The 25031-nt window shown below is 42.6% G+C and overlaps 1 protein-coding gene across 5 annotated transcripts in view; it reads left to right on the forward strand.

Moving 5' to 3' along the window:
• LOC140650991 (transcription factor RFX3-like) overlaps positions 1-25031 on the forward strand; it is a 155662-nt gene that overhangs the window by 120499 nt on the left and 10132 nt on the right. For 3 of the 5 annotated variants that reach the window (XM_072859947.1, XM_072859946.1, XM_072859948.1), the window contains 8 exons: positions 621-742; positions 2035-2147; positions 3567-3682; positions 4172-4326; positions 20512-20609; positions 20924-21073; positions 22747-22955; positions 23976-24129. In XM_072859947.1, coding sequence (XP_072716048.1) covers positions 621-742; positions 2035-2147; positions 3567-3682; positions 4172-4326; positions 20512-20609; positions 20924-21073; positions 22747-22955; positions 23976-24129 — 1117 coding nt within the window. Of the gene's footprint in view, positions 1-620; positions 743-2034; positions 2148-3566; positions 3683-4171; positions 4327-17010; positions 17093-20511; positions 20610-20923; positions 21074-22746; positions 22956-23975; positions 24139-25031 lie in introns of those variants that run through there. The other 2 variants (XM_072859949.1, XM_072859951.1) reach the window with 2 other exon arrangements.

The raw sequence follows: 25031 nt of genomic DNA on the forward strand, positions 1-25031 counted from the left end.
GTTATTAAGGGCATCGTCCAAATGCCTCTTAAACACTGACAAGCATGGGGCATCGACCACCTCTCTAGGAAGCCTGTTCCAGTGTTTGACCACTCTTTCTGTAAAGAAATGCTTCCTAATATCAAGTCTGAACCTCCCCTGGTTCAGCTACTTAGTTTAAGTCTAAGTAGCCTTCTCAGACCTTTTGAGCTCATGAGAAGTTTGTTACATTTTAAAATTATTTAAATTCCTTTGTCTCCAAACAGATACATGGCCCTTCTTAAGGTGATTAAACCTTATTTTTGAGCTACTTGATTCCTGAGAAGGCAAGTCCTTTAGAAAAGGAAAGATTGTGTTTCTGTTTAGTGTAAATGATGAGCTTTAAGTCTTAGTGGTATAGTTCTTAAACTAAATTCCACAAGAAATTGATAGTTGTGCTGTGAAATCAGCTTTATGAATTTTATAATGCATTGCCAATGTTCTACCTTTCCTTACTACAATTATTCTGATGTTACTTTTTTCTTGTGTGTGAACTAGCAAAACTGTATATTGAGACTGAGAAATCAGGCAGAACAGAGTGTGATATTGCACTTACAAAAAAGTGAACATAAAGAATAATTTTGTATTTGATAATTTTGTAGGTACAAGCCTGTGCAGAAAGTGGATGGAGTTGCAGATGGTTTCACAGGAAGTGGTCAACAGACAGGCACATCTGCTGAACAAACTATAATTGCCCAAAGTCAACATCATCAACAGTTTTTAGGTATGAAAAGATGTATTATACTGTTGTATAAATAAAATAAACCCCATTATTGCCATGAACATCAAGTCATACAAATACAATAATTATTTTAGTTATGTTGCCCTGTTTAAAATTCTCACTGATAACAGAACAAAAAGATACTCATAGAAGCTATATGTTCTATATTGTAAGACTTCTGCAATATTTAATATGCATCATGCAGATATAAAAGAAAAAATGTGCAAAATCTACTTGCATGGTAGATTTAAAATATGTTGCAATGCAATTGCGATGAAGCATTTTATACAAAAATGCATACTGAAAATCTTGCCCTAAAAGCTCATTTATTTCCACTGGCTTCCCAATTTTATGAATATACACATAAATTGGGATTATATTTTTGCACTGCAGTTGTGTTGACCATTGACAAGAAGGTGTACTGAGTTTGTGCTGCAATGTTATAAATGGAAAGAGCCAAATAGTTAAAACCAGAAACCCAAGGTTTGAGTTTAAAAAAGTGCATTTTGTGCATTCATTGATGTAGCTAAGCATATCCATTTCTCAGTTGTGGAAGCAAATGGTAATTTAGTAATTTGCTAATGTAAAAAAGCTTATTAAAAGTGTTATTGCAATAATTGTACACTTAGTTTTGAGTTCATATATTGGGATTTTGAAGCACCACATCCTTTGGCCTAACCTTGCTGTTACTGAAATCGTTGGGAACCTTAGGCTATAGTTCGCATGTTTTTGAATTTTCCCTTCCACTGCCCCCCCAGTTGACAGTGCATTTTCCCCCCCATACCAGTGTATCTCTTGGAAACATTTATGAGAAATAGTAAAAGTACATGTTGGCTACAGTTGAAAGTCTTGTAAATTTCAAATAAATATATGCTGCTGAGTCTACTAAACTGTAACATGCATGACAATGCAAAAACTATTCAGTTGATCAAAACAAAAACTATTAAATTATGTTAATCTCTTATGTACTGGCACGACTATTCTGCTTCATCCTGTCATATTCTGAAAATGTGTCTTAGCTTTTTTTATATACAGGTACAATATGTATGTGAAATCATTTTTATCTGCTATCTGTCAAGAATAATTTAACATCTACTTTTGCTTAAAAAAAAAGCTAGCTGGTTTGTTCACAATTTTATTGCAACTTTAAAATATATTAAATATGAAAGACATTCCTCTTTGGGCTTTATGACCTTCTAGACTATTTCTTTACATCATCCTTAAATGTTTTCTAATAGAACTGTAGTTGGCACCATTCACAATAGCTTTTTTCTGTTATGTTGTCATGGAAATAGATGCATCTCGAGTACTTCCAGAGTTTGGAGAAGTTGAAATATCTTCTCTGCCAGATGGTACTACCCTTGAGGACATAAAATCACTGCAAAGTCTTTATCGAGAGCACTGTGAGGTAAGAGAAAAGAGGCATTTCACATAAATCATCATTCTTTGAAAATTCATGACTTCTAGTGAGAATCAGTACAACAGGATGACTGACACAAAACACATTACAGCCAGCCTACTTGTATCTGTGTCGTGGTTTAACCCCAGCCGGCAACTAATCACCACACAGCGGCTTGCTCACTCCCCCTCCAGTGGGATGGGGGAGAGAATCAGAAGAATAAAAGTGAGAAAACTCGTGGGTTGAGATAAAGACAGTTTAATAGGGAAAGCAAAAGCCGTGCACGCAAGCAAAGCAAAGCAAGGAATTCCTTCACTACTTCCCATCGGCAGGCAGGTGTTCAGCCATCTCCAGGAAAGCAGGGCTCCATCACGCGTAACGGTTACTTGGGAAGACAAACACCATCACTCCTAATGTCCCCCCCTTCCTTCTTCTTCCCCAGCTTTATATACTGAGCATGACATCATATAGTATGGAATAGCCCTTTGGCCAGTTTGGATCAACTATCCTGGCTGTGCCCCCTCCCAACTTCCCATGCGCCTGGCAGAGCATGGGAAGCTGAAAAGTCCTTGACCAGTGTAAACATTACTTAGCCACAACCAAAACATCAGTGTGTTATCAATATTATTCTCATACTAAAATCCAAAACACAGCACTATACCAGCTACTAGGAAGAAAATTAACTCTATCCCAGCCGAAACCAGGACAATCTGATGTGCTCCTCAAATATTTTGCTTATTCCATCGGAAACGACATTTGCAAAAAGACTTATCTGGAATTTCTCTCTTTACAGGGAAAGAAAATAACATGTAATAGAATACTGATACTGGATTGTAATCGTGTAGGTTTTGAGAATTTTAGATGAATTGAACTTTAGATAATATATATACAGAGTTTTGCTTTTGTTTATAGGAGTTGAAATCAGATTAAATTGTTATTTCTAATGTTTATGTTAAAAACAAACTCACTTTTTTCTTCAAGTTTTAAAGAAGCAGGTTGTTTAAGAACTTAAGGCTACATTTCATATTGAATAACATGTTTTAAAATTATTGTTGAAGGTGCTTTAAAACATGTAATGAAGCAACAAAATTCATGAAATAGAAGGTTTCCTTTGTGTTTGTAATAGTGTTAAAAGTTCTGTTTAGGTGAATTCACCTGCTATATGTGCTTAGGCTCTTTTCTGGAGGCTTCCTTGTATTTGCACTTGGCCTGATCTGAGTCTCTGTACACACTAGTATGGACAGATGGAAAATTTGTTGCTAAGAAGTTATTAAAAGGGATATTATATGTTTATTTATGAACATACATTTTACTATTTTTTCCACAAAATGACTGGGGGGAGCTATACCCCTGGGAGGAGTTGGGGCGGGGGGGGCAGGTGAGGTAGAAGACCTGTTTTATATTTGCACTTGTTTTATATTTTTTTAGGCAATAGTGGATGTTGTTGTGAATCTTCAGTTTAGCCTGATAGAAAAATTGTGGCAAACTTTCTGGCGCTATTCTCCCTCTGCTCCAGCTGATGACACAGCTATTATTGAACTGAGGTCAGTAAATGTCTCTTTTGGTTTACTGTTGACCATCATAATATAACAGCCAGAGTCAAATCAAAGAAAATCTTAGTTTTACATACAGGCTAAGAACCTTTTCTGATATCAGTAGTTTTTCAGGTTAAATTTGTGTTGTCTGCTATTTGATATATAGACTGTTGGTATATGTCAAACTGCAGCCTTGAAATTATTGTATACATCTATTTGTTCCTTTGTTTGGATGACTAAAGTCAAAGTATCTTTTCACAATATACTGTCTGGTGTGTTTAAATTGCAAGGACCATTTTTATCATACCTCTGCATAATTTATGGGCTGGAGCAGAACTTTGGAGGCCATTTTTCCCCAGTTTCATATGAAGAAGTTAAAGCGTTTCAATTGGATGTAACAGAGACATTTATAAAGTTTTTATTAAATAATCAAAGATCATTGTACTTTTCTTATCTGTATGTAAATGCATTTTCATTTGTTACATTTATTCACACCAGCAATCTGAGTGAAATAGAAAGTCGACTTCCAAAAGGAAAACTGATTACTCTGTGCAAAAATGAGTCTATTCTGAAATGGATGGGTAATTGTGACCATGTGATGTACCAGGCTTTGGTGGAGATTCTCATTCCTGATGTCCTTAGACCTATTCCTAGTAAGTTAAACACAGATAACATCTTGTAAGACTGTGTTTTGTTTTGTTTTGTTTTATGTGGTGATTTTTTTGTGCCTCACGTGAAACTTTTGGTAATGATTTGGAAGGATGTAAACGTAGTGTGTGTCATCTTTCCTTAATTCTGTTGAGTAGGAAGGTGTACTGGAGTTGATGTAAGCATTGTATTTAAAGAAAAGGAGAGTGGATATTTCACTGCATTTAGGAAAGTCTCTAGAAGTTTTAAGAACATATTTCCCTATTGAATATGCTTTTGTCACTGCAAATTCTAAGTTTTTTATTAAGATAAAAATGGGTTCCTTTACATACTGGCTGTAGTCTACCTGACAGCTGTGAATCTACTATGGCCCTGAGCCTGAGTCGATTAATGTCAGACAGTCTTTCCGCTGACTTCAGTAGGCTTTAGTTTAAGTTTTATATATAAAAGTTCTAGTTGTTAAAAAAGGCAAAATGTATATGCTTTGTCATTTCATTTTTGGATAATTAAACATCTATGTATTATCAGTGGCTGCTAAAACCTTATCAGTTTTGATACCTATTAAACCAACATAACATTGTCAAACATTTTAAGTCTTGTTTATTATTCCAGTCTACTATACTTTCTGTTTTATTTCCAGTATGAAGGACTCATCAATTGATTCAAGTATTATGGCCAACTGACCATTATCAGGAATAGAGCTTTCTTTTCAAAGTTGATTTTATAGTATCCATCATTGCTCAAGCATAGTATTTTTTTATGGCTGCTTTTGGTAATAAATGATTTTAAATTGGTTTCCAGGAAGGTTAAATTCCTTCCTAAAACATTTATTGCATGTTTTGTATGTTGTGTTAAATATTAAAAAGAAATTATAATTACATATATATATATATAAAATGTAATATATAATATTAAAATAATTTATAAAAGAAATATTAGGAACCAACAGAGAAACACCTGTGAAATGCCTCAAAGGAATTAGGGCATGTTCCTCTAAAAAGGTGACAAGGTCAATAGGCCCACTAAAGTGCCTCTATAGCAATGCAAGCAGCATGGGTAACAAACAGGAAAAGATGGAAGCCACTGTACACCTGGAAAGCTATGATTTAATCGCTATCACTGAAACTTGGTGGGACAAATTGCATGACTGGAGCGCTGCAATCGATGGCTATAAACTGTTCAGAAAGCACAGGCAAGGAAGGAGGGGAGGGGGGGTTGCCCTCTATGTAAAAACATGGATTGACTGCACAGAGCTGTCTTTGAAAAACAGCGATGAACAGGTTGAGAGCTTATGGGTAAAAATAAGGGAAAAGCCAACAAAGGAAACATCGTGGTTGGTGTTTACTACAGGCCGCCCGATCAAGGGGAGGATGTCAATGAAGCATTCTTATTCCAACTACAGGAAGCATCACGCTCGCAGGCTATGATCCTCCTGGGGGACTTCAATCACCCTGACACTGGCAATCTCTCTTCCCACGTCTCAAGACCCTGAACCTCAAGGCAGGGACTGGGGGAAAGAAGTTCCTCCCATCATAGCAGATCAGGTTTGAGACCACCTGAGGAACCTGAGGACATACACAAGACCATGGGACCCAATGAGATGCATACCAGGGTCCTGAGGGAATTGGCTGATGTAGTTGCCAAGTCACTCTCCATTATATTTGAGAAGTCATGGCAGTCAGACTACGTCCCCAGTGACTGGAAAAAGGGAAACATCATGCCCATTTATAAAAAGGGTAAAAAGGAGGACCCTGGGAACTACCAACCAGTTGGTTTCACCTCCGTGCCTGGTAAGATCATGGAGCAGATCCTCCTGGAAGATATGTTGAGGCATACGGATGACAGGGAGGTAATTAGAGGCAGCCAACATGGCTTCACCAAGGGCAAATCGTGCCTGATTAATCTAGTGGCCTTCTACAATGGAGTGACTGCATCAGTGGACAAGGGAAGAGCTACGGATGTCATCTACCTGGACTACTGTAAGGCCTTTGATACGGTCCCCCACAACATTCTGGCTGCTAAATTGGAGAGATATGGGTTTGATGGATGGACTGTTCGGTGGATGAGGAACTGGTTGGATGGTCGCATCCAGAGGGTAGTGGTCAATGGCTCAATGTCCAGATGGAGATTGGTGACGAGTGGTGTCCCTCAGGGGTCTGTATTGGGACCAGTACTGTTTAATATCTTCATCAATGACACAGACAGTGGGATCAAGTGCACCCTCAGCAAGTTTGCAGATGACACCAAGCTGAGTGGTGTGGTTGACACACCTGAGGGATGGGATGCCATCTAGAGGGACCTGGACAAGCTAGAGAAGTGGGCCCATGTGAACATCATGAGGTTCAACAAGGCCAAGTGCAAGGTCCTGCCCCTGGGTCAGGGCAACCCCCAGTACCAGTACAGGCTGGGGGATGAAGGGATTGAGAGCAGCCCTGTGGAGAAGGACTTGGGGGTACTGGTAGATGAAAAGCTGGACATGAGCTGGCAATGAGCGCTCACAGCCCAGAAAGCCAATTGCATCCTAGGCTGCATAAAAGGAAGCGTGGCTGGCAGGTCAATTCTGCCCCTCTACTCTGCTCTGGTGAGACCCCACCTGGAGCACTGCATCCAGCTCTGGGGCATCCAGTTCTGTTAGAGCGGGTCCAGAAGAGGGTCACAAGAATGATCAGAGGGCTGGAACACCTCTCCTATGAAGAAAGGCTGAGAGAGTTGGGGTTGTTCAGCCTGTAGAAGAGAAGGCTCCAGGGAGACCTTATTGCAGCCTTTCAATATGTAAAGTGGTAAGACAGAGACTTTTTACCAGGGCCTGTAGTGACTGGACAAGGGGCAACGGTATTAAACTGAAAGAGGGTAGATTTTTATTTAGATTTAGGGCTCAGGAGCATATCTGAAATGCCTGTACGCCAATGCACGCAGTTTGAGAAAAAAACAGGATGAACTGGAAGCGTTAGTTAGTTCCCAGAACTATATCATTGGTATTAGTGTGACTTGGTGGAATGAGTCCCACAACTGGAGTGCTGGGATGGAGGGCTACAGGCTGTTCAGGAGGGATAGGCAGGACAGGCGAGGTGGAGGTGTCGCGCTATATGTTTGATTGTACAGCCCTTACAGTTAGCGATGATGTAGTTGAGAGCCTCTGGGTGAGGATTAGGGGGATGGAAAACAAAGCAGATGTTGTAGTGGGTGTCTACTATTGATCGCCCAGCCAGGATGATAGCACTGATGAGTTATTCAATAGGCAATTAGGAGAAATAGCTGGATCAATAGCCCTTGTCCTTATGGAAGATTCCAACTTCCCAGACATCAACTGGGAATACCATACTGCTGTGACGAGCAGGTCTTGGAAATTCTTGAAGTTTGTGGGAGATAGATAACTTCTTGTCACAAGTACTCTGTGAGCCAACTAGGAAAGATGCCCTCCTAGGCTTGTTGTTTGTGAATAGAGAAGGACTCGTGGGAGATGTGATGGTAGGTGGCTGTCTTGGCCACAGTGATCATGAAATGGTTGAGTTTAAAATTTTCAGTGTAAAGGACAGCAGAGTTGCTACCCTGGACTTCAAGAGCGAAAACTTTTAAGTTACTCGGGGAGCTACTTAGCAGAGTACCCTGGGAATCTGCTTTTGAGGGCTTAGGAGCCCACGAGTGCTGGTCAGTCTTTAAGAACCACCTTTTAGAAGCACAGGAGCAGGCAATCCCACTGTGCACAGGAGCAGGCAATCCCAAAGTCAAGCAAGCGGGGCAGAAGACCAGCTTGGCTGAACAGGGAACTCCTCGAGGAGCTCAAGAGGAAAAAGAAATTGTATGATCTCTGGAAGCAAGGTCAGGCTTCACAGGAAGATTACAGAGCTGTGGTTCATATATGCAGGGAGAAGACACGAAAGGCCAAAGCTCAATTAGAGATGAAACTGGCCAGTGTTGTGTCAGACAACAAGAAAGGCTTCTTTAAGTATGTTAATAGCAAGAGGAGGTCTAAGGAAAACATTGAACCAATACTTGTTGAAGATGGTCACTTGACTAATAGGGACGAAGAAAAAGCAGAGGCATTCAATGCTTTTTTGCCTCAGTCTTTAATAATACTGATAGACCTTGGGCTGCCCGGTCCCCTGAGTCGGAGGACCACGAGTGTGGGAACAGTGACTTTCCATTTGTGGACGCTGAAATTGTAAGGGACCAGCTGTATCAGCTGAACGTTCACAAGTCCATGGGGCCTGATGAGATTCATCCCAGAGTACTGAAGGAGCTAGAGGATGTTATGGTGGGACCCCCCTCTATCATCTACCAAAGGTCTTGGGAGTCAGGGGAGGTCCCTGCTGACTGGAAGCTAGCCAATGTTATTCCAATTTACAAGAAGGGCGTGAGGGAAGACCCAGGGAACTACAGACCTGTTAGTCTAACCGCAGTACCTGGAAAAATTATGGAGAAGATCGTACTGGGTGCTATTGAAAGGCATTTAAAGAATAATGCACTCCTCAGGCACAGTCAACATGGGTTCACAAAGGGAAAGTCCTGTCTAACTAATTTGATATCCTTCTATGATAAGGTCACCCGCCTAGTGGATGAAGGGAAGGCGGTGGATGTAGTCTTTCTGGATTTTTAGTAAGGCTTTAGGTACTGTCCCTCACAGCATCCTTCTGGACAAGTTGTCCAACTGTGAGATGAGCAGGTTCACGGTGCGCTGGGTGAAGAACTGCCTGAACGGCAGGGCTCAAAGTGTTATAGTGAATGGGGCTACATCTGGCTGGCAACCGGTCACCAGTGGTGTTCCTCAGGGTTCAATTCTAGGGCCAGTTCTGTTCAATATTTTTATCAATGATCTAGATTCAGGAGTTGAATGCACCATTAGCAAGTTTGCTGACGATACCAAACTGGGAGGTGCTGTTGACTCTCTTGAGGGACAAGAGGCCTTGCAGAGGGATCTAGATAGATTGGAGCATTGGGCAATCATCAATGGCATGAAATTTAACAAGTCCAAATGCCGGATTCTGCACCTGTGACAGAGTAACGCCGGGCACAAGTAAAAATTGGGAGAGGAGTGGCTGGAGAGCAGCCCTGCAGAAAGGGACCTGGGGGTGCTGGTTGACAGCAGGCTCAATATGAGTCAGCACTGTGTCCTGGCAGCCAAGAGGGTAAACCGCAACCTGGGGTGCATTAGGAGCACCCTGATCTAGTGAAAGCTGTCCCTGCCCGTGGCAGGGGGGTTGGACCTTTAAAGGTCCCTTCCAACCCAAACCATATGATGAGTCTACGATGATGATCCAGAGAGCTATGGCCCCTCCAACTACTGATGCCAGGACCCTCACTCACTCCCGTAGCTGACACCAGAGGCCCCAGGGTGCCTACACCCCCTAGTCTGACTCCAGTAGCTGGGCACCAAATTTCACCCACACACACACAGGTCTCACCAGCAGCTGGCACCTGTTCCTTGCAGCACACATACACAGGGGACAGAGAGTGAGATTAAGCAGAGCGATAGTTAAGAAACTATTTTAAAAGAAAATATATAAGAAAATAGGACAGACTGCAGTGATCAGGCGCAGGGCTCAGCCAGACAAGCGTACTGACCGGCCCCGTTTTACCCGTGACTGGCCCATTTTATCCCCCTTTCTGTCTATCCCCCCTCTTTGTTTCTCCCTGCTTCCCCTTCCCCCTGCAAGTCCCTTCATCGGTTTGTATAGTTCTATCAATTCCCACATCCCTCCCAGTTTGCTGTCTGGGATCCCCCGATTTAACATGTTATCAGTTGCAAAGTTCAGGTTGATCTTCCTGGAAGTGGTGCCTGTAGTTTAAATTCCTTCCTAAAACATTTATTGCATGTTTTGTATGTTGTGTTAAAAATTAAAAAGAAGTTTCCTATTTACAATCCAGTATAATCCTTGTAAATACTACGTTTTATAGCCTTTCTATGGACCAAACAATAATCACTTTATAAAGTTGGATTAATATTTTAAGACATAGACCCTCAGCTATCCTTGTAGCTAGCAAAGCTATTTTTGATACTGTAAATGACACCTTCTGCCATGGTGACTTCAAGTGTGATCACAGAACCATAGAATAGTTGAGTAGTTGAGGTTGGAAGGGATCTCTGGAGATTGTCTAGTCCAAACCCCCTCCCAACCCCCACTCAAAGCAGGATCAACCAGAGCAAGTTGCTCAGGACATTGTCCAGTCAGGTTTTGAATATCTCCAAGGATGGAGACTCCACAACCTCTGTGGGCAACCTGGTCCAATGTTTGACCACCCTTAGAGTAAAAAAGTGTTTTCTTAAGTTTAAACAGAATTTCCTATGTTTCAATTTGTGCCCATTCCCTCTTGTCCTGTCACTGGGCACCACTGAGAAGAGTTTGGCTCCATCTTCAATACACCCTCCCATCAGGTATTTAGACACATTGATAAGATCCCTCCTGAGCCTTCTCTTTTCCAGGCTAAACAATCCCAGCTCTCTCAGCATCTCCTCCTATGGGAGATGCTCCGATCCCTTCATCACTGCAGTGGCTCTTCGCTGAACTTGCTACAGTATGTCCATGTCTTTCTTGTACCAGGGAGCCCAGAACTGGACACAGTACTCCAGGTGTGGCCTCACCAGTGCTGAGTAGAGAGAAAGGATCACCTCCCTCAACCTCCTGTCAACAATGCAGCTCAAGATACCATTGGCCTCCTTTGCTGCAAGGGCACGTTACTGGCTCACATTCAGCTTGTTGTCCACCAGGACCCCCATGTCCCTCTCTGCAAAGCTGCTTTCCAGCCAGTCAGCCCCTAGCCTGTACTGGTGCATCGTGTTTTATTCCTCCCCAGGGGCAGGACTTGGCATTTCCCTTTGTTGGACTGCATGAGGTTCCTGTCTGCCCATTTCTCCAGACTGTCGAGGTCCCTCTGAATGGCACAACAGCCATCTGGTCTATCAACTGCTCCTCCCAGCTCTGTATCATCTGCAAACTTGCTGAGGGTGCACTCTGTCACATCGTCCGGGTCATTAATGAAGTTGTTAAACAGTATTGGCCCAAAGATCAACCCCGGGGGACACCACTAGAGGCTGGCCTCCAGCTAGACTTTATGCCTCTGATCACAACCGTCTGGGCCTGGCGGTTCAGCCAGTTTTCAGTCCACCTCGCTGTCCACTTATCTAACCTGTACTTTGTCAGCTTGTCTATGAGGATGTTATGGGAGACAGTGTCGAAAGCCTTGCTAAAGTCAAGATAAACAGCATCCGCTGCTCTCCCCTCGTCCACCAAGCTAGTTGACTCATTGTAGAAGGCTGGCAGGTTGGCCAAGCATAATTTTCCCTTTGTAAATCCATGGTGACTACTCCAAATCACCCTGTGTCCTTTATGTGCCAGGAAATGGTTTCCATTATTATTTTCTCCATCACCTTTCCAGGGATCAAGGTGAGGCTGACCGGCCTGTAGTTCCCTGGATCCTCCTTCTTGCCCTTCTTGAAGACTGGAGTGTCATTTGCTTTCTTCCAGTCCTCAGGAACCTCTCCTGATCACCATGACCATCCAAAGATAATTGAGAGTGGCCTTGCAATGACATCAGCCAGCTCCCTCAGCACTCATGGGTGCATCCCATCAGGTCCCATGGACTTGTGCATCTCCAATTTGTTTAAATGTTTCCCTAACTGGGTCCTTCTCTACTGAGGAGAATTCTTCCTTGCTGCAGACTTTCCCTCTGGTCTCAGAGGCCTGGGATTCCTGAAGGCGATCCTTACCAGTAAAGACTCAGGTGAAGAAGGCATTCAGTACCTCGGCCTTTCCCATGTCCTTTGTCATCAGGTTCCCTGCCCCATTCAGCAGCAGGCCCACATTTTCTCCGGTCTTCATTTTGCTGCTGATGTACCCGTAGAAACCCTTAATGTTGCCCTTCACATCCCTCGCCAGTTTCAACTCCAGGTGGGCTTTGGCTTTCCTAACCCCATCTCTGCACACTTGGACAGTGTCTCTGCATTCCTCCTGGGTCACTTGCCCCTTTTTCCAGCTCCTGTATGCTTCCTTTTCATGTTTGAGTTTAGTCGGGAGCTCCTTGTTCATCCATGCAGACCTGTCACCTTTGCTTGATTTCCTGCTCATTGCGATGGACCATTCTTGAGCTTGGAGGAGGTGATCCTTGAATATCAAACAGGTCTCCTAGACCGCCTCTGCTCTCCAGGACTGTCTCCCATGGGATTCTTCCAAGCAGGTCCCTGCACAGGCCAAAGTCTGCTCTCCTGAAGTTTGGAGTTGTGATCCTGCCATTTGCCTTGTTCCCTCCTCTCAGGATTCTCAACTCCACCATCTCATGGTCAATGCAGCCCAGGCTGCCCCCCAACCTTCACACCGCCAACCAGTTTGTAAGAATTGTAAGAAAAGCTTCCTTGTTTGTAAGAATTGCATCCAGCAGAGCGTCTCCCCTTCAGCCCTGTTTTGCTGATTACAAGCTCTCTCTTTTCCATAACACCCTGCACCCTTTGCTTGCCAACCCATTCCACCGCTCCCTCGCTTGATTATGGGTCGTCATCTCCCTCCCCTGTCATTTCTAGTTTAAAGTTCTCCTCACCAGGTTGGCCAGCCTGTTGGTAAAGATGTTTTTGCCCCACTTGGTCAGGTGGATCCCATCTCTCTCTAGCAGTCTTCAATCCTTAAAGAAGGGTCCCCGTGGTCATAAAATACAAATACCGATTGTCATCACCAGCTGGGCAACCAACTGTTGACCCACAGGATCCTTCCATTCCTCCTCAAGCCCTTGCTTCTCACTGGAAAGATCAAGGAGAACACTACCTGGGCCCCCATGCCCTTGACCAGTGCTTCCAGATGCATGTAGTCACACTTGATATGCTCCAGGTCTCCTCTGGCAGTATCGTTGGTGCCCACGTGAAGATTCGCAAGGGGTAATAGTCCGAGGGTCAGACAAACCTTGGCAGTATCTCCACAGCATCCCAGATCCAACCCCCAGCAAGCAGTAAACCTCCCAACACAGCAGGTCAGGTCAGCAGATGTGGGCCCCCATCCCCTACAGCATGGAGTCTCCCACTATTATCACTTGCCACTTCCTTCTGGTGCTGCTGCATGGCTCAGGCTTAGCTAGCTTGGATGCTTCATTGGACAGAGTTCCCAGACCCTCATCTGCTGCGAGGATATTGAACCTGTTCTTTAGCTGGAGATATGCAGGTGGAGCAGGAGCCTTCTTCCTGTTGCCAGAAGTCACAGGCTTCCAGCCTTTGCCATTTCCTAAACCAATAAGCACAGACCACCTGATCCTCCTTCAATAAAGCTGAGGGTTCAGGCTGCAGGGGCTGGAAAAAGATCCGGTTGCTCTCTTTCTTACCATCTCTGATACCTTTTTTATTTTTTTTTAAATCAGGATGACACTGAGCTGCTTCTTTCCACACTTCTTTTTTAAAACAGATCATCCTGTAATACAGTGGGGTGAAAAAGATCTTATGTTAGGTGTTTTACATAGCATTTGTCCAGAAAAAAAAAATAAATCCTTAAATAACTAAATATTGTTGACACATTATTTATGGTATACCTTATACTTTGACTTTTTCTTATTCTGCAGGTAATAAATTAACATGAGTGAATGTTTAGTTAATTAGTAAGTACATACAAAAAATGTTTATGTAGAAGCATAAGTGGGTTAGATGATTGACAGTGCAAAAGAGCATTTGTTCTTTGCCTGGAAACCTCAAGAAAAAAAAACAAAACAAAAAACCAAGACAAAAAAGCCTGTTCCATAGAGCTAATACATAAGTTTTATAAGTCCAAATTAAATTTCAGATGAGCATCCACATTTGGGGGCAGTTACATAAACTAGTTATCACTACAAATTTGGAGAAAAGGATGCTGTGAAAAATAAAATATTTCTTTCTTTTTAAGCAAATTGGCTAACTTTGCTAGCAGAAGTTCTTAATTACAGGATTCATCGATTACTCAAGTTGAAAAAGGGCATTTCTCATATTAGGTGACTTCCATTAACCATTAATTCTTACTCTACCAAACATGGTGTTTTGCCTCATAAACAAAATCCAGTCTTTACTTGGACTGTTTCTTCTTAGATGTAGTGGAAAAAAAAAAAATCACTTAAAGATAATGATTTCCCTTTTCTAGTTTTTTCTTCTTCATTATACTGTAGCAGCATTCATTCTCCACCACCAAGATTTCACAGCAGTAAGAGCAATCCTACCTTCTGTTAGTTAAACACATTCTTATATATTGCTTATTGATACTGTCTTTGAACACTGCACATTGTATTTTGTTCTTCAGAACTAAAAGAAACAGCATGTTGGCAATCGTTCAGGGTACTTCGAGCTTACTTGAGGAAACTGCAGTATTGCATTAATTGCCATTTCCTGCAGGGTTTTGCTCTTTAAAAGCAAAAGCACTTAGGCAAAAATTGAAGGCGGAAAATTCATGATGGAAGTTACAGATAGGAAACAATTGTTGCAATTATCAATGTACCTGTAGGAATGCCAAAAAGAATTTTCACTGCTGATCATAAGTTTCTTGAAAGGGTCTTAGGTGAAGTGGTCAGTTCTGCTTGTTAAATCAGAAACTAAATAACTGTTACATAATATAGAATCAAAGAATAATTCAGGTTGGAAGGGACCTCAGGAGGTCTCTAGACCAACCTCCTACTCAAAGCATGGTCAATGCTGAATTCAGACCAGTTTGCTCAGAGCTTTACCCAATTGGGTCTTGAAAACATCCAAGGACGGAAACTACACAAACCTCTCTGGGCAACCAGTTGCACTGCTTAACTGTCCTCCTGGGTTGCTTGTGCCCTGCTTTGTTGTCCCTCTAGCAGATATTGGGATTGTTTAAATCTCTCATGAGAACCAGAGCCTGTGAACATGAGGCTTATTCCAGTTGCCTGAAGAAGACCTGTATTGGCTTTACGAGGCAAGGTTTTGGTAGAGGTGGGGGGTGCAGGGATGGCTTCTATGAGAAGACACCAGAAGCTGTCCCCATGTCGGAAAGAGCCAGTTTCAGCCTGCTCCAGGATGGACCCGCCGCTGGCGAAAGTCTGAGCCAATCAGAGACATTGGTAGCGCCTCGTGATAACATATTTAAGAAGGGGTAAAAACTGCAGCGCAACAGCAGCTGGGAGAGAGGAGTGAGAATATGTGAGAGAAACAGCCCTGCAGACACCAAGGTCAGGGAAGAAGGAGGGGGAGGAGGTGCTCCAGGCACCAGAGCAGAGATTCCCCTGCAGCCCATGGTGAAGACCATGGTGACACAGGCTGTCCCCCTGCAGCCCATGGAGGATCCCACGCGAGAGCAGGTGGGTGTGCCCTGAAGGAAGCTGCAGCCCATGGAGAGCCCATGCTAGAGCAGGCTCCTGGCAGGAACTGTGGCCCCGTGGAGAGGAGCCCATGCTGGAGCAGGTTTTCTGGAAGGACCTGTAACCCAGTGGGGAGACCCACACTGGAGCAGTCTGTTCCTGAAGGACTGCACCCCGTGGAAAGGACCCACGCTGGAGCAGTTCGTGAAGAACTGCAGCCTGTGGGAAGGACCCACGTTGGAGAAGTTGGTGAAGGACTGTCTCCCGTGGGTGGGACCCCATGCTGGAGCAGGGGAAGAGCGTGAGGAGGAAGGAGAGGCAGAGACAAAGCATTATGAACTGACCACAACCCCCATTCCCCATCCCCCTGCACCACTTGGGGGGAGGAGGTAGAAGAGTCGGGAGTGAAGTTGAGCCTGGGAAGAAGGGAGGGGTGGGGGGAAGGTGGTTTTAGATTTGTTCCTATTCCTCATTATCCTACTCTGTTTAACTGGCAATAAATTAAATTAATCTTCCCCAAGCCGAGACTGTTTTGCCTGTGATGGTAATTGCTGAGTGATCTCCCTGTCCTTATCTTGACCCACGAGCTTTTCATCATATTTTTCTCCCCTGTTCTGTTGAGAAGGGGAAGTGATAGAGTGGCTTGGTGGGCACCTGGCAGCCAGCTAACGTCAACCCACCACAAAACTTCATCTACTTCTTCCTGATCAGGCAGCCTGTATCAGATACCTGCAACATCACCCACGTTGGTATGTCATCTAACCCGGACCCTTAAGCTCTCAGCTGGCTTAGCATCCATCCCTAGGCAAAGCGCCATGCATTCCAGCTCCTCTTTCATATAGAGCGCCTTCTTGGCTTGTTTTCCCTAAAGATTCTGTATCCATCCATTGCAGCACTCCAGTTATATGAGCCATCCCACAATATCTCTGTGATCCCTGGGATCGTAGCCTTGCAAATGCTCACAGACATCTAATTCCTGCTATTTTTCCCCATGTTGCGTGCATAAGTGCAGGCACTTCAGAGAGGCAGCCAGTCATACCAATTTCCCCAAAAGGGCATGAAAGCTTTCCCATAATGCTGATCTCCAGACACTTCCTTAGTTATGTGCATATGCTTGAAGTGATCCACTTTCAACCCGGTTTTGTTGATTATGAGGTCCCTCCTGTTTACCCCACATCCTTTGCTTGCCCATCCAGTCTATGACTTCCTCACTTGACTATTGGTCATCCCTTCCCCATCATACCAGGTTGGCCAGCCTGTTGGCAAAGCTGTTTGTGCCCCACTTGGTCATGTGGATCCTGTCTCTCCCTAGCAGTCCTCCATCCTCAAAGAGGATCCCATGGTCATAGTGGCACAAAGTCTAGTCGGAGGCCAGTAAATAGCAGTGTACCCCAGGTGTCAATACTGGGTCCAATACTGTTCAACGTCTTCATTAGCGATCTGGATGATGGGGCAGAGCGTACCCTCAGCAAGTTGGCTGACGACACAAAACTCGGAAGAGTAGCTGATACATCACAGGGTTGTGCTGCCATCCCGAGGGACGTCGACAAGATGGAGAAATGGGCTGGCAGGAACCTCATGAAGTTCAACAAGGGGAAGTGCCAAGTCCTGCCCCTGGGGAGGAACAACCCCATGCACTGGTACATGCCGGGGTGGGGGGGGTGGGGGGGCAGCCAGCTGGAAAGCAGCTTTGCAGAAAAGGACCTGTGGGTCCTGGTGGACACCAAGTTGAACATGAGCCAGCAGCATGCCCTTGCCACAAAGAGGACTAATGGTATCCTGGGCTGCATTAGGCAAAGTATTGCCAGTAGGTCCAGGTAGGTGATCCTTCCCCTTTATTCAGCACCAATTGAGTACTGTGCACCTGGAGTCCTGTGTCCAGTTCTGGGCTCCCCAGTACAAGAGAGACATGGACATAATGGAGAAAGCCTAATGAAGGGCCATGAACTGGCATTGCTTAACTGTCCTCAAGGTGAAAAAATTTCTCCTATCAAGTCAGGACCTCTCTTTTTTCAGTTTATGCCCAGTGTCTATCACCCTCCTGCCATGCATCATTGTGAAGAGTCTGACTCCGTCTTCTTGATACCTTGTAGGTATTGAAAGGCTGTTATTAGGTCCCCTCTAAGCTTTCTCTTTTCCAGGCTGAACAAAGCTAGTTCCCTCAGCCTCTCCTTATAAGGTATGTGATCCAGCCCCCTGACCATGTCAGTGGCCCTCTACTGAACTTGCTCTAGTTTATCAACATCCTTCTTGTATTGGGAGGGATCTGAACCTAGACTGGATAAGTCTCTGAGCCAATGTCATGAGCCGCTTGCTCATCCCCCCCACAATGGGATGGGGGAGAGAATGGGAAGGGTAAAAATGAGAAAACTCGTGGGTTGAGATAAAGACAGTTTAATAGGTAAAGCAAAAGCCACACACGCAAGCAAAGCAAAACAAGGAATTCATGCTCTACTTCCCATCGGCAGGCAGGTGTTCAGCCATCTCCAGGAAAGCAGGGCTCCATCACATGTAATGGTTACTTGGGAAGACAAATGCCATCACTCCGAATGTCCCCCCCTTCCTTCTTCTCCCCCCCCAGCTTTTATTGCTGAGCATGACATCATATGGTATGGAATATCCCTTTGGTCAGCTGGGGCCAGCTGTCCCAGCTGTGTCCCCTCCCAACTTTTTGTGCACCTCCAACCTACTAGCTGGCAGGGCGGTGTCAGAAGCAAAGGCCTTGACTCTGTGTAAGCACTGCTCAGCAGCAACTAAAACATCCCTGTGTTATCAACACTGTTTCCAGCACAAATCCAAAACATAGCCCCATACAAGCTACTATGAAGAAAATTAACTCTATCCCAGCCAAAACTAGCACATTCTCCACCCGTTATTCCATACCATTTACATCATGCTCAGGTCGCACGCTATCCAATGCATCCTCATTAACCACTCCTTCCCCCATAAAATGTTTGTGAAATGTCCATAAATATCCATAAAATGTTCATTCAGTTCATTTGGTCTATGACTTTGGGCTCCATCTGTTATGGTGGTCGCTCAGGACAGGAGAGATTGTGTGTTGCGTGGAGTTATTGGGCACCAAAGCCAGCTCAGCTCGGGTCGCTGCTGCACTTGCACTGCTTCTTGTAAGGCTTGTCCTCCATTGGTTCGTGTGGTTCCTGCTATAGTAATTCCCATAACATGCAACTCAAATAATGGGTTACAACCATTTAAAGGTATTTCCATTGCAATTTCCACCCCTGGTCCCTTTGGACCAGACCATAGGGTTTAACATTGCAATGAAGTCCTCCTCTTGCCCCTGCTCTAGCAAGGGTTTATCCACAGACTGCAGTCTCTTAGGGGAGTACCTGCTCCAAGTGGACCCTTATCTGAGCCACAGTTTCTCTAGGGGTATACCTGCTGCATCATAGACTTATCCAGAGCCACAGTTGCTTTGAGGTGCACCTGCTCCAGCGTGGCCTTCTCCATGGGCCTCAATGCCTTCAGAGATAGACCTGCTCCAGTGTGGCCTTACCCACAGCCACAGTCCCTTCAGAAGTAAACCTGCTCCAACATGGCCTTACCTACGGCTGCAGTCCCTGCAGGGGCGTACCTGCTCTGTCGTGGGCTTATCCATGGCCACACGCTTTGAGGTGCTCCAACATGACCTCATGCACAGCCACAGATGCTTCGAGGTGTACCTTCTCCAGCGTGGACTTATCCTTGGGCCACAATCCCTTCAGAGGTATACCTCCTGCCTCACAGACATAACCATGGCTACAGATGCTTTGAGATGTATCTGCTCTGGCATGGACTTATCCACGGCCACAGACACTTTGGGGTGTCCTGCTCCCGCGTGGACTCATCCACAGGTCACAGTCCCTTCGACTCGAGTTCACACTGGAGTTCCAGCCTGTCCAGTACAGCAGCACAGAAACAGCAGCGATGCCCTGGCCATCTGCCAGCCCAGGCACATGGCCATTGCTATTATCAAACTGTTCCCAGGCACAGCAGAGTAAGGTGATAAGCAGTACAGCAGTACAGCAAGCAGCGAAAGCAAAAAGCAGCCACTAACGAGCACTAGACTCTAATATACAGTAAGGCAAGCAAGCCCCATGGCAAGCACAGGAGCCTGTCAGTTAATAGCTAAACAGCAATAACAGCTATAAATTCTATCATCTAGCACATTCCAATCAAATCTGTCGTTATCTCGAACCCTTCGAGCCCCACCTTGGGTGCCAAAAAGGACTGTCGTGGTTTAAACCCGGCTGGCAACTAAGCACCACACAGCCACTCGCTCACTCCCCCTCCAGTGGAATGGGGGAGAGAATCAGAAGGGTAAAAGTGAGAAAACTTGTGGGTTGAGATAAAGACAGTTTAATAGGTAAAGCAAAAGCTGCACATGCAAGCAAAGCAAAACAAGGAATTCATGCTCTACTTCCCATGGGCAGGCAGGTGTTCAGCCATCTCCAGGAAAGCAGGGCTCCGTCAAATGTAATGGTTACTTGGGAAGACAAACGCCATCACTCCGAATGTCCCCCCCTTCCTTCTTCTTCCCCAGCTTTATATACTGAGCATGACATCATATGGTATGGAATATCCCTTTGGTCAGTTGGGGTCAGCTGTCCCAGCTGTGTCCCCTCCCAACTTCTTGTGCACCTGGCAGAGCCTACTCGCTGGTGGGGAGGTGTGAGAGGCAGAAAAGGCCTTGACTCTGTGTAAGCACTACTTAGCAACAATTAAAACATCCCTGTGTTATCAAGACTGTTTCCAGCAGAAATCCAAAACATAGCCCCACACTAGCTACTGTGAAGAAAATTAACTCTATCCCAGACAAAACCAGCACAGGCAATAAATGGAACAGATCTCAGTGTGGAATATTTAAATACTGAGGATGCAAAAGGTTTCAAGAGAGGCACCTTGCCATCTTTCTCATTTTATTCTTTAATGTTTAGGTGCCTTGACCCAAGCCATTCGCAATTTTGCAAAAAGCCTTGAAGGTTGGCTTTCCAGTGCCATGAACAATATTCCACAGAGAATGATACAAACCAAGGTAAACAATGTTTACTGCAGTTTTCTTCTCTTTATGCAATTGTACACCAGATGTCATTTAAGATCTAAATGTAGCAGCATTTTAACTTTTATGCTAAATCTCATATTTAGGTTGAACTTCAAACATGAAACATAGGATTGGAAATAACTTTGTTTTGCCAAAAAAAATTAATAGGAAAAACTGTATTTGTTCCATTATAGGTGAATTGCAATATCTGAGGGCTCATAAATTAATACAGCAATTTTAAAATGAAAATAGATTAAACAGAAGACCTGTTAAATACAATATGTTAAGGTAAATGGATTTCTTCTTAGGTTGCCACTGTAAGTGCCTTTGCCCAGACTTTGAGAAGATACACATCTCTTAATCACCTGGCTCAGGCAGCTCGGGCTGTGCTTCAGAACACTTCTCAGATCAACCAGATGCTCAGTGATCTCAACCGTGTTGATTTTGCCAATGTACAGGTAAACTGTGGCTTTAAAAACCAGACTTTTAAAAAATTGTTATTTCCCCCACATTTTTTATTTTTATTGTTAGTTCTTATTATTCAATTACGAAAGTGAAGTGGGAACATTTTGCTGATTTTTATATATGCAGTGATTCATTTGAAACTTTCCAGCTTACACTTTGGCCATAAGGAAAATAAAAATCTCAGAACCATTATCTATTTCCATTTTCTCTGAAGGCTTCTTATCTTTCAGATCATGCATTTTGCGAATTTTTATTTAATGCAGATTGAAGTGTAGAGTACATGCGTTCTTATAATGAACAGCATGAACAATGCCTGAAGATGAAATCTTGGATAGTAGCATAGCTTCTGATCTTCTATTAAAAAATATTGATCATACAGCACTATTTCTAGTACAGATTGTTTCATTACATTTATTTTTATTTCAAATACAATATCATTAGTATACTTTCTTTAATTGTTTGTGTTTACATTTCCAACCTTTCCTAAGTAACTCGTTAGAACTAGCTTCTAGTTATCTTTAAAACATCAATTTATTTTTTTTCATTATGTTTAGAAAAAGGTTTCCCTTTTACCTCTTTCTTCTCCTTAGAAGAAACAACATTTTTTTTCTCCTGTTGCTCAACTGACATGGCCCACATTACTGGTAGTCATACATTTGTCTTCTTTCATGAACAAATGTTTTAACACATTTTTAACTTAACAGAAGTTCAGAAGTTCACTAGCAACAGTTAAATTCTTTTTGCTTGTTGCAAAAACCTTTGAATAAATAAATTTAACACAGATATAGTTATATTGCATAATGGTGTGTAAACTACCTAAGATTTAGTATGTGACCAAATATATGGTATATTAAATATTCTGTGGTAAGATATAGGGTCTATGAATGTTGAGATGTTAACTTGGCATGTGATAGCTAAAGTTTAAGAATATGGCTTATATTAAATCGATATTGGTTTTCTCTAAGTTCCATTTAACAGAAGTGTCCTATTGGTCTTATTTAAACTTTAAAATGTAATATAATCACATTCCATGATAATACTGTGAATTGCTCATTATTATACATGGACTGTGTTTGTCCAATTGTGTGCTATTTATATTACTCATTAAGCATTGTGCAATATATTGCAGACTATGGATAAACACAACAACCCTTTTTTGCCTATAAAACAAAGCTTTTTTTAAGTGAGGTGATTAAAAAATGTAACAGAAATTGTATTTGGTCTTAACTCCTTCAAAGCAATAGGAACCATGGTACTTTGGTTTCTTGGTTCCTCTTTATTTCTTACTCTCTCAACTTCCATCTGACTGCCCTTTCCACTCCTTGTTCCTGTAGTCCCAAGCCTGACAATTCCTGAAATTTTTACTAGAAAAATTATGAATGAGGGAAGTTGAAAATTCTTTCATGAAAATTAATACGGATCTTTGCAATGTATTTGTGGTTTTTCCATTGTATTTTTGTGTGTGTGTGCTTTATTTGATGCCCATTTTTATACTTTGGGTTCCTTACTCTCATTTTCTTCCAACAAAATTGAAAGAGACATGAAACTAAAAATACTCATTAGTTTGCCTAATAAGTGTATTTCATCCTTTTCATTTAATTGTTCAGTCTTTAAGAATAATTTACATTTTGTGTTTTGCTTACATGTTTGCCATGTCTTGTAACAGGAACAGGCTTCCTGGGTGTGTCAGTGTGATGACAATATGGTTCAAAGACTAGAAACAGATTTCAAGATGACTCTTCAGCAGCAGAGCACTCTGGAGCAGTGGGCTGCCTGGCTTGATAATGTAATGATGCAAGCATTGAAACCGTATGAAGGAAGACCCAGCTTTCCTAAAGCAGCACGGCAATTTCTTTTAAAATGGTCTTTCTACAGGTAGTTCTTAATAGTCTTCTAAATTATTTTATCTATTTTATTATTTGCTAAACTGTATGCTGTAATAATGTTGACAAAATTAATATCAGACAATAGTTCCCAAGAAATGAAGAGGGGCCCCCCCGAAAGATTAGTGTTGTTAACATTAAACACAGGGCTATGTGCAACTCAGCAGTGGATAAAATGATCCTTGCATATTATTTTAAAGGCCTTGTGCAAGTGTAATGAGGTTAGAATTTTATCCTGATTTGGAAACATGCTATGAATCATTTTGGATTGAATAGCTATACAATTTTAAAGCAAATGTTCTTAATACTATTTATTAAAATACTATGGCTTCTATTTTTATTATGTATGGAAAACAAAATATTTTTTAATGTGTAAAAAGAACATTAAGACAAATATTCCATGTCATCTGCTACTGTATCAGTTATCATAGTAAAGCTAGGGGTTTTTTTCAAAATGGTACATTGTAGCATCTACTTTCTGAGGGTATCATATGGATGTTTTCATCCACAATCTGCATTTTTCTATTATAAGGTATACACAAACTTATTTAAATTTTACAAGTTTAAAAATCATGCCAATTAAAACCTTTGAACTAGGAATGTGAGCACAACAGACACAATATTTTGAAGGACTACTTTATTTAAAATTAAATAATCTTAATACAATTTTATTATTTAAAATTTTAACAAAGAACTTCCTTCCACTAAGGTCAGTTTTTACACACGCTCACATATTGGTAATTGTGCATATACCAAAACAAAACCCTTCCTGTCTTTTTGAAAATTTAGTTTCTAGTTGTGTAATGTGGTCTCCAACCATGCTTTCAGAAAAAGGGGAGAGGCAAATAATTGTCTTTCCCAGATATTTCTTTCTGAAGACACCATAAATCAGCTGTTTGTGGATAGCATTACTTTAAAAAATATTATTCTTGAAGTGCATATTCCATATGAATAAATTATTAAAGAATTGTGATATTTATTTCATAAATTTTTTTTCCCCATATTTAAATAGCTCAATGGTGATTCGAGATTTAACCTTACGCAGTGCTGCTAGCTTTGGCTCTTTTCATCTGATCCGCTTGCTTTATGATGAGTACATGTTTTACTTAGTAGAACATCGTGTTGCTCAGGCAACAGGAGAGACGCCTATCGCAGTTATGGGAGAGGTAAGATAATATGCAAGACAATGGATTGGTGGATTTAGTGATCAATTTGGATATGCATCTACAGGTTTTTTTAACATTTGCATGGAGCTATGGGATATTTTGTAATATAACTGTTGCAGATTGAGTTGCAAATACATTGGCATCTTCAAATTTTGGTTATATACCTTAATCCATGTTTCCTTGGCTGATTGTTTTTGTTTTTCAGAGTACTAAAACCACAATGACTTCTAACACTGATTCTCTGAAAACGAGCTTGTTCAAAAAAAACAGAAACAAAACCCAAAAATCAGATCAACCTACTAGGTAGAAACCTACTTGTTTGGGTTCTGGAAAACTGAATAGTTTATATGAAAATAACAAAGGAACAGAATAATAGGAAAATTGCTTTCAGGGATCTGTTTACACATACTTAAAATTCCAATACAAATATTTACACAAATGAGTAGTCCCATTGACTTCAGAAGGGTGGCTCACGTGCAGAAGTTAGTTTTGCTTCAATGGTACTGTTCATGTGTATTGGTTGTATGTGGCAAGGCTTTGCGGGGCGGGGGCTGCAGGGGTGGCCTCTGTGAGAAGAGGTAAGGGACTGCCCTGTGTAGGACACAGCCAGTTCTAGCCGGCTTGGCAACGGACCCACCACAGGCCAAAGCTGAGCCAATCAGCAATGTTTTAGGTGCCTCTGTGAAAATATACTTAAGAAAGGGCAGAAAACACCAGACAGGCACAGGAGGAGGGAATAAAAGAGAGTGAGAAACAGTAGAGGGAACACCAAGGTCAGAGCAGTAGGAGATGCTCCATGGTGGAGCAGATATTCCCTGCATCCTGTGGAGAACCTCCAGAGCAGAGGGATATTCCCAAAGGAACTGCAGCCTGTAGAGAACCCACGCCAGACCAGAGGAAAA

This window comes from Ciconia boyciana, chromosome 4 (genome assembly GCF_034638445.1).
Source record: "Ciconia boyciana chromosome 4, ASM3463844v1, whole genome shotgun sequence".
NCBI classification, from domain to species: Eukaryota; Metazoa; Chordata; class Aves; order Ciconiiformes; family Ciconiidae; genus Ciconia; species Ciconia boyciana.